Source organism: Mytilus trossulus, chromosome 4, assembly GCF_036588685.1.
Source record: "Mytilus trossulus isolate FHL-02 chromosome 4, PNRI_Mtr1.1.1.hap1, whole genome shotgun sequence".
Taxonomy (NCBI): Eukaryota; Metazoa; Mollusca; class Bivalvia; order Mytilida; family Mytilidae; genus Mytilus; species Mytilus trossulus.
Window position 1 is genome coordinate 43,068,528 of NC_086376.1, and position 15,542 is coordinate 43,084,069.

At 32.7% G+C, this 15,542-nt stretch overlaps 1 protein-coding gene across 1 annotated transcript in view; it reads right to left on the minus strand.

Annotated features, from left to right (window-relative positions):
* LOC134715330 (potassium voltage-gated channel protein Shaw-like) overlaps nt 1–15,542 on the minus strand; it is a 34,785-nt gene that overhangs the window by 5,393 nt on the left and 13,850 nt on the right. The window contains exons 2-3 of the mRNA XM_063577439.1: nt 8,683–8,904; nt 6,418–7,581 (exon numbers count right to left, since the gene is read on the minus strand). Coding sequence (XP_063433509.1) covers nt 6,418–7,581; nt 8,683–8,904 — 1,386 coding nt within the window. The remainder of the gene's footprint in view (nt 1–6,417; nt 7,582–8,682; nt 8,905–15,542) is intronic.

The window sequence follows — 15,542 nt, forward strand, 5'->3', positions numbered from 1 at the left end:
AGAAAATCAATCTCGTTGAGATGACCAATGATAATCTATAAATATATCAAAGATAATTCATTATGTCCGCAGGCTGTCGCAAATCAAGATCTTTATTCCGATACCAATTTGATGAAGTTGGAAAGCATATACAATTGTAAGAAACAAACAACAATCTATCAATCATTTCATATACTAGTAAAAAGTGGCCGATCGTAATATCCAGAGGCTCTAACCTTGTCGCTAACCTTGGTATATGTGCATATTCAGGAAAGGACAAGCATGGATTCATGACACAATTGAATTTTGGTGTTGGTGGTGTGTTTGTAGATCTCACTTCACTGAACATTCTTGCTCTTTATAATTATCTCTATCTATAATGAACTTGGCCCAGTAGTTTCAGAGGAAAATATTTTATAAAATTGTTATAAATTGACTATAAAGGGCAATAACTCCTAAAGGAGTCACTGGACCATTTTAGTCATGCACACTTATTTGTAGATCTTACTTTCTAAACTAGTTGTTGTTTACAGTTTATCTCTATCATTGATAACATTGAAGATGATAACCAAAACGGCAAGATTTCCTTAAAATTACCAATTATGGGGCAGCATCCCACCAACGGGTTGTCCGATTCATTTGAAAATTTCAGTGCATATACATCGCAACCTGATTAACATTTTACCCCATGTCAGATTTGCTTTAGTTTCAGATATATCAGCATTTTACCCCTATCTTCTATGTTTAGCCATGTCGGCCAGCTTGGTTGGCGGGAAAGGTCACTGGAAACATTTTTTTTAAAATAGATACCCTAGTGATGATTGTGGCCAAAATTGCTTAAATTAAGCTCAGTAGTTTCAGAGAAGATATTTGTTATGCCCGCGTCACACTGTCCCGATTTTTACGCCGATGGCAACACGACTATGGATATTTTCAAAATCGGGACTGATCGTTTCCAGATCGGGCTATTCGTAGTGCCATCTTTAACCATCGTAGAACCATCGGACACTTTTTCTAGCCTTCGGGAACAACTTCGGGAAGGGTTCAAAATTTTTTAACATGTTAAAAAATTCCCGAAGGTGCGTCCGATGTTGAGGGTTCGTATTGAATTCGTATCACCATCCTCACCATCGTAATGTCACCGGGAATGCATCTTTGAACATCGTATTGCATTCGTGTTTCCATCGTTTCCATCGGGCAGTTTTGATATTACGATGTCTACACGAATGAATCACGAAGCTACCCGAAGGTCTTACGATGGCAACACGACTTCGCGAAGACCTCGTAATCCCGTCGTGTTGCCATCGAATAAAAGTACAAAGGCGACAAGATGGAACTACGACGGCAATAAATCCAGCTAAATGTAAGTTAATTTTCGCGATAAAATACATTTAAAGTGCCATGAGCGATATGCACTGGTTAGTCTAATACGACAGTTAAGAAAGACGTTCATAAAACATGGAGCTCATATTATATGATTCTATGAGAACAAGAAAGGCGACAACGTTGTTTCTATTAATTCATATGGAACAAGAAGAGCAGCTATTACAGGCTCAGGATTTTGTTTTACAAGTAAAATATCATTTTTTGTCAATTTTTCATATCAAGTAACAAAATGAAAAATCATAAACGCGCCTCGTACACCAACACTGCAGGTACACGTATATAGGGAAACCAACTTTTTCTTCATTATTCTGAATTTTTTTTTGTATTGTCTGAGTTGTTGTCACACGAATATTTACTCTATAATCATTTTGTTTCTATATGTCATATTTTGCTGCATTTGTTGTTTTCCACACATCCTTCCTTTTGTCTATATTATTATGATATTCTCCTGGAAAGAGCTCTTTTTAAATAAAAGGGATCAACGAACCCATAACCTTACCTTTAAGATAGATCAGTATACATGGGCATAAGTATGGGTGATTATTCAGACTAGTGCACACATTTTACAGTTCAAACAAGGCAATGTAGAGCGTGGCATCTCCTCGTATGTTACATATTGGGGAAAATATGGACACTATATTTGTATATGACACATGCAGAAAATGGTAAATTGAAAATGCATATTTGATACATAAACTATATTTTTAGAAATCAACCAAAACATTCAGTAACTGGAAATATACCTTTAATATTGTCTTTCGGACCAGCAGGTAAAAAAATGAGCAACAAATTTCCTGTGTATTATGCTATTTCAAGGAGAAAAAAACAAGTTCATCTTCATGACCTTGACCTTTGGCCTTGAACGTAAAAAAATCATTACAAGGAGGATCAATATACCAAATGTGGTTAAAAAATCTTTTGAAGCATATTGATTTTAGTGTCCACAAGGGTGATATTGCCTGTATTACAACTGCCACTGTGACCTTGACCTTTGAACTTTAAAGTCAATAGCGCTTAAGATATTCTTAACGAGTAACACCATACCAAGTTTTGAGCATTTTGGTTCTAGAGTGTTCATAACAATTTTATCTACACGCAACTTACATATAGTAGGCGAGGGGATACTAAACTAAGTTTTATAAGAATTAGACAAAAAGATCGATTTCTTTTAGACATCGTATGGCTATCGCGCCATCATCGTAATCCTTAGTGTAGCCTTCCAAATCCATCGTGTAGCCTTTGTGATCAATCGTGTAGGCTTCTGCTGAGAAATGAAGCTTAAATACCCGTCTTCGGTTAACATTCGTATGTCCATCTTCTGCTATCGTATATAATTTCGGCATCATCGTATAGACTTCGTTATTCATCGTACTTGCTTCGGTCACTTTTTGGTATTTTATCGAGATCGGGACCAACTTCGTACGAACTTACAATTTTCGTATTCGAGTGTTCATCGTATATAAAAATCGGGACAGTGTGACACGGGCATAACAGTTAACAACGGACGCCAAGTAATGAGAAAAGCTCACTTTGCCCTTTGGGCCACTAGAGCTAAATATGGTGTCATACGAAAGGTTATCTCTAACTCATATATAAAGCATTATGACAAAATGTTTACCCGTTATGAAACTCTTGCTTGTTAACAGTCTTTTGATTTTCTTTATATATATATACTTGATATATCAACAAAATAGTAATCGGTACATGTATTAATCAATACTATATATTCGATGGTTTTTGTTTAATCTACTCGAAAAGTTGTCGAAAAGTAACAGGAGTTGCATACAAAGCACCAGATCCTCCACCTCTACCAAAAGATAGATTATCGTCCGAAGAACCATTTACTATATCAGGCGTCGATTTCAGTGGTGCGCTTAACATCAAAGGAGACGATGGACTACTTCGAAAAGTATGAAACGTCGCACGATACTGGTGTCACCTAACGTTACACACTCAAAGACGTAAGACAAAATAAAAACGTTGGAATGCATGTTGTTCAAATGGGTTTTTACAATAAATTTTAAAGGATAATTTTTTTCCTAAGAAAGGATTTTTTCTTAGATAAAAAATGTTATGCTTTAGTTTTATAAACAAATTTAAAATAAAAAAGTAACTTGAATTGAAACCATTTAATTATATACATTTTAATTATAAGGGCAATCGATTTCTTTTTTTATGGATAAACTGCATGCATTCATTTTTGCACCCCAGAATGTCAAGCCAAAAGGACTACGGCATATCTAGCATGGCAGTTCTGCACACATATATGCAAGGGAATTAGCGGGAACAATTATAATAGCTGGGTTTTTTTTTTCTATTAATTTGTATTATAGCGGATCCGACTATTATAGTCCGGAAAACACCTCAGTTCCGCGAGGAAATCTCTCTCCCCACCCCTTCTTTGTCCATCGGAAGAGCTTCACAATAAAACATTAATTTTAAAGTTTTCTTATTAAGCAATAAAATAAAAGAGCCGTATTCCAAATCGTCTGTGAAAACCGCAATCATGACAATTAGACGGAACGTTAGAAGCATACTTGATTAAATAACGTCAAAATCGTATGTGGGGACATTGTATCGGACATTTTAGTTTTATCTGATATCTTGTATATTAGATTTAATTTATGGGAATTTAATATCAAAATAGAGATAAATTCTTGTACTTTTATCCATTATAAAATTTTTGATGTAGCGAATGGCACTGTATTAAATAAACATCATGAAAACACAGAAAACGTAACCCTACGTTTAATTTGGTTTGAAAGGGACAAAATGTCGGACATTGCTTATCAACTCGAATAAAAAGAATTTGTTTTAAAATTTCCTGATTATTGCATGAGGCGAAAGTGTGATCTTTGTAAAAAATACTAGTATAAGAATTATTTACTTTCGACATGGGGATTGCTCTGGAATTCCCTTTTTGGGATAATTTTTAAAAAAATACTGCAACCTTTCGTGCATGGGACACATAATTTGTATCATCTTGATCCCTTTTTCTTATTTTTCCGTCTTTTCGAGAGAGAAAAATCGACATTATGTCATCGCCTACTTCTAAATTGCTTGTTCTAGACAAACTTTTTTATCGTTTGGTAAAAAAAATTATATGTTTTTTACGGTATTCAGAATTTTACAAACCTAAAAGTGTAACGCGGGACAAGGAAATCATATTGCAAAATAAAGGTTTTATTGAGTTTTAATTAATGAAAATGGTCTGTTACATATAAAAAATTGCAATAATCTGAAAGAAGAGTTTAAAAGCTTTAAAATGATATACAACACTTTATAATATCATTGTTTATGTTTAAAAATTAACAAGATGAATGTGTCTTGTCCGTGATTTCACTAAAGTAACACCAGTATCGTGCGACGTTTCTATATATATGTTTGTTTACATGTGCCAATACTCGAGCTATTCATCTTGAAATAGTTCCAGATATGACTGAAAAATCGTTCATGCCCGCTTTTCGTAGATTCATAAGCAGAAAATCGATACCCAGAGTTATGATATCAGACAATGCTACAACATTTGTTGCCGCCGCGGAGGAAATACGTAAGTTAACGGACAAAGTCAACGCATAGTTCGATACGTCAATTACGTTTGTATCTGGACAAAGACGGATTAATACGATGTGGTGGACGCATTAATAACGCACCACTTCCAGAGAATGCAAAATTCCCGTATTTAATACCAACAAAGCATAGATTAACAAAACTACTTATAAATGATATTCACATTGAAAATTTACATTCCGGCTTAGGAGCTACCGTAACTTATTTGAGGCAAAAATATTGGATACCTTCAGCAAGACAAGAAGTTGGATGCGTAATTCGAAAATGCGTACTAGTATTCACAAATATGTCTGCTCTCGAGACAATTTAGAGCTTGCAGGATTTTATCGATAATCGTTGTTGTAAAAAAATTGTTGACAGTTAAATGTCTTCTTTTTTTATATATATATCTTGAAATGCTTGCATTATTAACACATACCCCACTTCACTAGTTATTAATATTGCAATTGCAAAGACAAAATCGATTTGAGGTAATAGATGTGCAGGTTCGTTGTTGATCTTATTCGATAAAACATAATTGCGCAATTTAAAAATGTGATCTATTACATATAAAATATCCTCCGAACGTTAATCTAAAAATAGTTATCTAATGTCGATACAATTATATGAAATATATAGGAAATGAAAGAAAAAAACAACGACATTTTTAAATGTTCCAAACAAATCATATTTTCTATATTTGTTATCAGATCCCTGGCATATCATCTTTGGTTGCCAGGATGTTTCAATTTTGTGAATAAATAATGACTATTGATTACAATCAGAAGTCCATTGATTTTGTAATTTTGCATTGACGTTATTAAACATTTGATAACTTTTAAAAACAATAATGGACACGATTATTTAGATATGGTGTACCAATATAATGGTCTTTCTATAAAAGAAAAAAATGTACACAAAGAATCAATACTGGTTGTTGTTGTAGAGATTGTTAATTGTAACATCTAATTATGATTATATATAATTGGGATAACGTAACCGGAATTAGCTTGCAAAAATAGCTTTCAAAGTATTTAGATTGGCTCTCAATTAAAGGCTAATAACTGAAAACATGTTTGTACTGACACTACTGCAAAGTTTCATTGACGCTTATTTATATTGTTTACTCTACTTCCGGTTGCCTAGCAAATTTAATAAGCAGTCGCAAATGATTTCTTTTTATTTCAATTAAATTAACTTTCATTTCCTGAATTCCAATCACTTTGTTTAAAGAACTCTTCAAATAAGATAATAATCGTACAAAATTAGGTACCGTGAAATTACCAAATAAAATAAAATATTAGTTATATAACTGTAGAATTTATGTAAAAGTTTCAAGCTACATAACAGAAATAAACAGATTGCATTGACGAAGGTACTCTATTGAAGTGTCAAAATTACAAAAAAAATCAAACTAAGTTCGAAACTTTCAAAAATTGCAGAAAATCATCTCTTCTTTACCAAACGAAACAATACGATGTGCATTTTTCTGACAAAACCTACCTCCAATTCTGATATTTCTACATCAATGGGCGTGACGGATGGACTACCTGACGATGACAATGTCTCTGATATGGTATGTAGTCTGTTCTGAGCATCAGTTGATGCTGAGTTATTTCGAGTTGAACTTGTAGACGAAACCGTTATAACGTCGGTATCAGTTTCTTGGTAAACATCATTCGGCATTTCTGATTTCGGTGACTGACTTTCTTGGCCATAAGGTGGTGCCCTCGTAGATGTTATCGAGTCAAGTGACGAAAATGACTGCTTTTTGTCTTTATTTCTTCTGAATTTATCAAATAGTCTAAGTGACTTTTTACTTTTTATGAACAACTTTCTCTTCAATTCTTTTCTTTCATGTGGTGGCAGTTTAATTCGAGACTGCGCATGAGCATAATAAAGTGTAAAATTATTGACGACAATTGGAACAGTAAATGCCACAGTTAGAACACCACAAAGCACAGCTGCACAACCAATGATATAACCCCCCTCAGTTTTGGGAACTTTATCTCCATATCCGACCGTCGTCATAGTAACGAGAGCCCACCAAAATCCAATTGGAATATTTTCAAATGTTTCCGATTCAACGTAGAACACAACACTCGCGAAAATTAGAACACCAGTAAATAAAAACACGACCATCAGCAGTAATTCCTTAGTACTAACTTTGATTGTGTATACTAATATGTTAAAAGCGCTGTAATGTTTCATCAGTTTAAAAATTCTTAAAATTCGAATGGTTCTAAGCGCTAACATCGATTTAAAAAGTTGACTTGTGCTATCATTCGGGTTTATAGTAACAAGAATGATGGCTATAAGATGTGGAATTAAACATAACAAATCTATTATATTCAATGGCTGGCGGAAAAACTGCATTTTTCTTGGAGCAAAAAAGACACGAATGACAAACTCTGTTGTGAAATAAGCTGCACACACATAATCAAGAATAGTCATAACAACATGCGGTTTTGTATCTGAAAATTTGTACGCAGCATCCGTCACTGTTTCTTTAATACAATAATCTTCATTGGGTGCCATAATTAGTTCAAATTTAGTTTTATTGATCGGTTGAGCGCCATCTATGGGAACACGGAACTTGTGGTATGTCTCTAAACAAAATATAGCTATAGACATAACTACAAAAAACATGGACATCACCGCAAAGGTCTGAAAATAAACCAAAAAAGTTACATTACTATTTTCAAGTCTTTACATGAAACTACAGAGTTTTAGAATGAGGTAACGCAAACTGTTAAACACTTTCATGATTGTTTTTGTTCTTTAATGATCATTTACTAGCTTAAACCCGGTCGAAAGTTTTCTTTAGTTGATTTTGGAATACATTTTGTCTTACTGTGGACCTTTTTTTTTAGCTAATTACATGTGTACTGTATGGGTTTTGCTCATTATTGAAGGTCGTACGATAATCTGCTTTAGTTGACATCTATAGCATACAGGTCATAATAGCTTGACATATTGGCAATCATGGCAAATCTCCTTATTTTTATTCCAAGTGCAAACAAAAGCGTAGTGGGAATATATCGTTAAAAACTCATTTGTATAAGATAAAAAGATCATAGGAATTCGATATTGAATACAATCAATAAAGCATGGTAACATGTACTATAAGCTGCATAGTTTGGCTGTGATCTTTTATTTCATGATAACTTCTAGCCTATATACATATATGATTAAAATCTAAACAAAAATAATTTTGAAATCAATGCAGCTGTCAAACACATAGATTGAAATCGAAATCATAAAAAAACACAATAAATGCAATTGGATTTTTTTTTTAAATAATGTATATTTTGCAAATTATGTCTTTGCATTGCTCACAAATTATCAATATAATCACAATCTTTGCGACTGGTATACGCATGAGAGGTTTTGTTAGCTATTCCACAATTTCTACATACGAAAATGCCAATACTTATAGCTAGTCAGGACAGTTGTTTTCCATTTATTTGATGTGCATTCAGATTTTGATTTTATCCATTTTAATATTTATCCTTTTTTTTTGAATTTTCATCGGAGTTTAGTATTTTTTGTTATTTGCACAAACTTAAGTATCAACAGAAAAGGACATGACCTCATAACTAAAATTGTTATCTACAGTAACTGTAAAAACTAAAAATTTGTTTCATTCTTCGAAATTGCATTTTTGTGCTATTGATATATAGCATTTTTGCATATCAAGTTTTATTAATAACTATTTTCTTTAGTTCAGAAAATCACAAAAAGTAATTAACCATTATAAGATCTCACCTTCGCTCCTCTTGAAGAAGAAGGTTCTTCTAAAAATTGCCATGCATGCATTTTAAACTTTGTGAAACTTGACGCGTTTTCATCATATAACTCTGGTTCAAACGAAGAAGTGAAATTGTCGTCCAACGCGGCCAATGTTTCTTTGTGGTCTTTGTACTTACTGTACGTGCCCCAGCAACACGGTTCTATATCTAATTCTGTCAAACCCCAATATTCGAGTTCCTACAAGGTACAAAATATTTTGAATAACATGTTAAATAAGCATACCCGTTTGACGTTTGTATATTCAATTGCATTTAACTTAATGCTTCTTTTTTTTCTAACGTGCAATTTTACTGGAACGTGTAAGTTTTGACCAAAACATATTTTGTATTAATCGAATCCGCGCTTCATAATGTGCACAAGATCAACGCTTTTACAACCGTACTATGCATTTGGAAAATAAGCTCTAAATTCTAATAATAGCTATAATTTTGTATGCTACAACCGTGAAGATTAAGAGTTATGTGAAACACAAAAAAGAAGATGTGGTATGATTTCCAATGAGACAACTCTCAACATGAGACCAAATGACTATTTTGGGTCACCGTACGGTCTTCAACAATGAGCAAAGACCATACCGCGTAATCAGCTATGAAAGGACCCGAAATAACAAATAAAATCCATGGATATATTTGTTTTCCCTATGTATTGTCACCGGAGGCAAATATTGTCATGATTGTAACATTTTATTGGGAAATACAATCTAATTTTGTAATACCTCTTGCTCTTTATCAGCCAGTCAAAAGCACTCTACTGAATCTGATTTTTAACATGCTGTTCAATTTATTTTTTTTATTTTTCGAAAAACTAAGGATTTTCTTATCCCAGGCATATATAACCTAGCCGTATTTGGCACAACTTTTTGGAATTTTTGATCCGGAATGCTCTTCAACTTTGTACTTGTTTGACTATATAAATATTTTGATATGAGCGTCACTGATGAGTCTTATGTAGATGAAACGCGCGTCTGGCGTACTAAATTATAAACCTGGTACCCTTGATAACTATTGAAGGCCGTACATGTACATTGACCTATAATGGTTTACCTTTATAAATTGTTACTTTGATGGAGAGATGTCTCTTTGACACTCATACCACATCTTCCTATATCTACTTCATAAGATAACAATTAACAAGCTGATCCGCTTTGTAACATGCTAGTTCATAAGATAACAATTAACAAGCTGATCCGCTTTGTAACATGCTAGTTCATAAGATAACAATTAACAAGCTGATCCGCTTTGTAACATGCTAGTTCATAAGATAACAACTAACAAGGCTGAATCCGCTTTTTAACATGCTAGTTCATAACATAATAATTACCGGTACTAGTAACAAGTCTTCTTGTTAGTTGTTATCTAATGAACTAGCTATAGCGTGTCACCGTTAAAAGGGCAGGTTTCATATTCCATATCACATAAAAGTATGTTCTTGTCCTAATATACATGTACAATTTCTAACTGAACCTTTCTATACAATTTCAACAAAATCAGCGTTATACATGTTATTGTCGATGTAGAACATGCTTTATTGAATAAAGTCAAATTTGGTGTCTCTAAACAATCAAGAATTATTTTCAAGTTAGCGTTAAGCAAACAACTACGAATCAATCAATGTTAAAAAAAATCAGCGTTCCCTGTTGAACCAATAGTGAATGTGCATGTCACATTATTAGTGTCACAATTGATATCTTATGAAATACTTTGAAATCAATAGATATTTATAATAATCTCATCAAACTAATACATGTCAACAGAAGGCAGGTATCGATATAATTACATAACATTGTTTTATAAAAATATACTAATGAAAATTTCAAACAGCATGTTTTTCTCAAAGACATCTTGCTCTTTTCCATATCACGCTGTGGGAATAAAATTTACAGCGAAAGAAACATTAGGCCGAACAAAATATGTGCGTTCAATTTGCCTATAAGCCGTGTAATATATGCAACAAGGCTGAAATGGAAATGAAACCCCGATCAAATTCTGCGTGTTATTTTAGATTTTGTAAAGTGACAATTTCTGAAACATATTCGTTGTTTTATAGAGGGAAAAATAGAGAGAATATACCTGAGCATCATTCGACGATACACTGATAACACCAAGGCCAGAAAGATAAATAAAACGTAAAGACAAATTCAAAACACTGCGCAGAAAACTTCAGAGATTCAGCAACACGTAACTCACCAAAACTGGAAGTGAGGTCAAATGCTGCAGACGACATTGTTTACGTTCGCATGTCGGTGGTTAAAGCAACATGTTCAAAGTTTCTATTGCGTTTGTCTTTATTTCATATCATGAGCGTTTTGCATAGTAATCATAAGCTTTGATTTATATTCAGAACAAATTTCCGAATTTCAATCTTCGTTTACATGATAAAATCTTAGTAAATATTTTTTACCAAATTGGTGCTTTTTTTTCTATTCAGGAAATTGAAAGATGATTTTCTTAATGAAATTATTTTTGAAATCGACTATCTAAACCATTTTACCTTACATGTATAACAGAAGACTAAAATCATCTCACTAAAGTTTTCATAATTATACTCTTGAAAATTTAACGTTACACCCAGATCAATTTTTGCTTACTTGATTTTGTTTATTTTGGAATATTCTTTTCAATTACAACATTTGATAGAAAGTATATTTATTTTCGAGACTTTTAACAGACGTCTATAAATTTAAATTATGTATTTGGTGCCAGTAGCTTTCATTGCTTACTATACATATTTATTTAGTGAAGTACCTCTAAGTTCTAAATAAATGGCAGCGAAACACATTAAACTTATTTTCATATATGCAACGAGTAGGTTCAAAAATTGAATATACAAATATGGTCAATATTCGTCCATGAGAATGCAATCAAATAACATAAAATTCAAATGATATATAAAGTCCTTTTAACGGACAATGATTTTTTTTTAAAACGCGGTGTATAAAGTTACAATTACGAACAGGTGGCATGCGTACCATACAAAATGTGATTTTTTTATAAAACGAACTATGCCATAATAATGTATTGACAAAGATTTAATTATTAAAAGCCTTTGTATTTGAACTTTTTTTTCGATATTCCCTATAGATTTACAATTAGGTAACCATTGGATTTTTCCAATTTGTAGTTTACCCGTTTAAATATTTGATATGATACTCAATTGTCACAAACCGTATCCTGAAATAAAAAAGAACAAAGTGCATTGAGTCTAGTGCTTCATCGGATATGCAATTAAATTGTAGATCAATCAGATTTAAAAATAAACAATTTCATTTCGAATGAATTTAAAATGCGTTAAAAGAAAATTTGGAATTCCCTTGATGGCAATTCTCAAATAAATCCCATTAATTTATTATCAATTTTTATGGTAACTATAGGAACATCCATAAACTATTACCTTTTGGCTAGAATTATATAATATTGGATGTCTGTATCTGAAACTTTCATACCAATTCCATTTGATAGATTAGTATGTTAAAGATAAGTCATAGAAGGAAGTACCATAATGATTGTTCTTCTCAAAAGAATTAAGTTCCAATATCAAATATTATAAAAGGACAAACGTGTTAGCTGTAGTTTCTAGGCACTTTTTGTTATTGATAGTATATCAAATGAGTAATGTAGCCATAGACACGGGCAATCAAAAGATTTGTATAGTACTTTAAGTTCAACTAGAGCATTTTCTTTTTATCGTTAATTACTTGTCAAGTTCAAATTGGAAAAACAACATCATTCTTCTGGTATTTAAGTTTAACAAGCAATTGCAGAATGTTGTCCGTGATTTTCATTATAATCTAGTAATTAAGACAAGTAATCTAAGATCACGAACAGCTATTCGAGAAAACAGTTGATTAGTACATTTTTACGTGTATATTATGTTATAAATTTGGCTACATAGATATAGTTAGATGTGGTGTGAGTGCCAATGAGACAACTCTCCATCCAAAAAAACAATTTATAAAAGTAAACCATTATAGTTCAATGTACGGCCTTCAACACGGAGCCTTGGCTCACACCGAATATCAAGCTATAAAGGGCCCCCAAATTACTAGTGTAAAACCATTCAAACGGGAAAACCAACGGTCTAATACATGTACATATATTCCGGTCTGTTAGGGAGAAAGAGGCGGAGGGGTTTACCGCTTTAAAACTGTTTAACACGCCATATTCTTTAGTTGGCAACCTAGGAATGTAATGGATGTCGGTGTATGCTGTCTGTCATTCTAATTGTGTTTTGTGTTTTATTAAAGTCATAAGAAACCTCAATTTAAAAAAAAATATGCATATGTTTTTTTATAACTAAATGGATAGTTTTCATTATACAACTTATGTACATATACTTTTTTCTTAGGAAAATTCTTTAATTTGTCCACATTTAGAAGAAGTTTACTTATTTTTAATTGCTTGCTTCCAGGAAGCAATTCGCCGACATATTTTCCGTACGCATATTGACCCGAGCGTAACCCTCCTCGTAAAAATCAGGTGACCACAATACGCATGAATCTGTCATTGAAATAAACAAATATCTGATTATACATGTTAAACACGTGCTCAATACCCATGCTTTTTGTGATTTGTTTACTATAAGGTGACAATCGGTTAATCTCGGCTTCAAAACACGGCATTTGATGAGCAGCTATACTTGATAAATCATAATAAACAGAGAGAAAAAAAACTTGACGATTATATCATATATTTGCGAAAATAATGATTAAATCGTGCACAGAGGACTAAGTTTATGATGTATACATGCATTGGTTCAAGAATTGGACAAACATTATTTTACAACACTCACTCGTTTCATATGACTTTAATTATTGATTCAACACGTTGGTATAATTTCAAGTTTTCTGCCAAAAAAAATTAGATTGCATACAACTCGTATATGTACCAAGGGCGCGATCGTTTGGTTGCGCATGTACCGATTATCAGGTAGTCTGTTTGTTGATATTGTAAAATATCAGATGCGAGTCACAACTCGAAGCTTTTTGTCGAGTGAGTGCAGCGAACGAGATCAAAAAGCTTTTATATTGTGTCGAGCAGCTGATATGATATAATATACGACGTTGGAAAATTATCTCTCAAGTATAAAAAAAAGAGGTGGTATGATTGCCAATGAGACCTCAACAAGAGACCAAAATGACACAGCAGTTAACAACTATAGGTCACCATACGGCCTTCAGCAATGAGCAAAGCCTATACCACATAGTCAGCTACAAAAGGCCCCGAAATGACAATGTAAAACAATTCAAACGAGAAAACTAACGGGCCTTATTTGTGAAAAAAATGTGTAACGCATGAACAAACGACAACGACTAATTACAGGCATCTGACTTGGGACAGGCACATACATACATAATGTGGCGGGGTTATAAATTTTAGCGGGATCCCAAACCTCCTCCTAACCTGGGACAGTGGTATAATAACAGAACAACATAAGAACGAACTATAAAAATCAGTTGAAAAAGGCTTAACTTATCAGATGGACAAAAAATACAAGTGAACGTGGCTTACGAGTTTCGCATAGGATCTGTTTGACACTTTATTTGTAAATAAATTTTAAAAAGCTGTATATTTTCTATTCTTACATACTTTTTGTACAAACGTGTTATCAACTTAATGTGTAAATCATGTTACCTTAGGCCACACGATTTCTTTTAATTATTTCTACTAGACTAAGATATCTATAATATATTCCATTACTTCAAAAAAAACTGTACACGGAAGTTCTTAAATGATCAACACTTATAGGTGTGGGTTGTTAGCTTCATTCTAAAACACTTGAAGTATGTTATTGCTTTTCCATGTCTTATTATGGTAATTTCGCAACAACGACCTTTTACTTGTAAACCCCGAACGTATCAAGCTGTGTCATTATGTTTATGGGGGAACGGACTAACATATCTCGTCAATTAAAATGAATAATTTAATATCGAAATAAGTTAACAATTGTATAGGCTTGAATAAATGAACACGAGTTCATCGCCACCAGAATGGAAACATACAAGTACAGGTTGTTCTCATAGAATTAATCTTGCAAGGTCACATTTTCAACACGAAACATACTCATTGAATGTCATTTCTACAACAGCAATGCATAGTGCTAATAATATTTCAGATGTTTGTAAAATGTTGTTATAAGCTTGTTAAAATGTAAAATGTAAAATAGAACAGTTACATGTATATATAATTTTCATCCATATGTATATCATTCTATTTTACTATTCTAATAATAGTGCAGTGCAAGTGCATGGTGGATACTTTTCTGTAAAAAACGATTTTTTTAAAACATTGGATATGAGAAGCCAATCATATTTCCCGCAAAATAATTACAGAGTTACCGGTCATTGCAGGGAGCGTCGCACACGTTCTTCATATATTCTTCCGCAAGCTTAAACACAAATTTTCGGGACGTCTGCATAGATAATAATTATTATCAATGATTTTATACTTTTATATATATATATATATATCTAACGACAAAACATTTTTCATATTATTAATTTGTGTTTTAAACAAAGTATTTATAGGAGTATCCATTGATTTTTTTTTAGAACAAGTGATAAGGAATGGTTTTTTTGGCACAAGATAATGTCCGCGGATCTATAATTTTTATAGATCGGTTGAAAACCAAAAACAAATTTGCATAATGGAAATTTAGGCGATAGCAATACATCGGAATGAACTTAAGTTCTTCCCGATGTAAAAAAATCATTGCAGTTCGATTTGTCAAACTTGTACGCAACATCTAACCAAAAATTCAGTTATCAATTCCCTTTCTTGTCCTTATTTTAATACAATCAGAATGAGTGGAAATTTAAT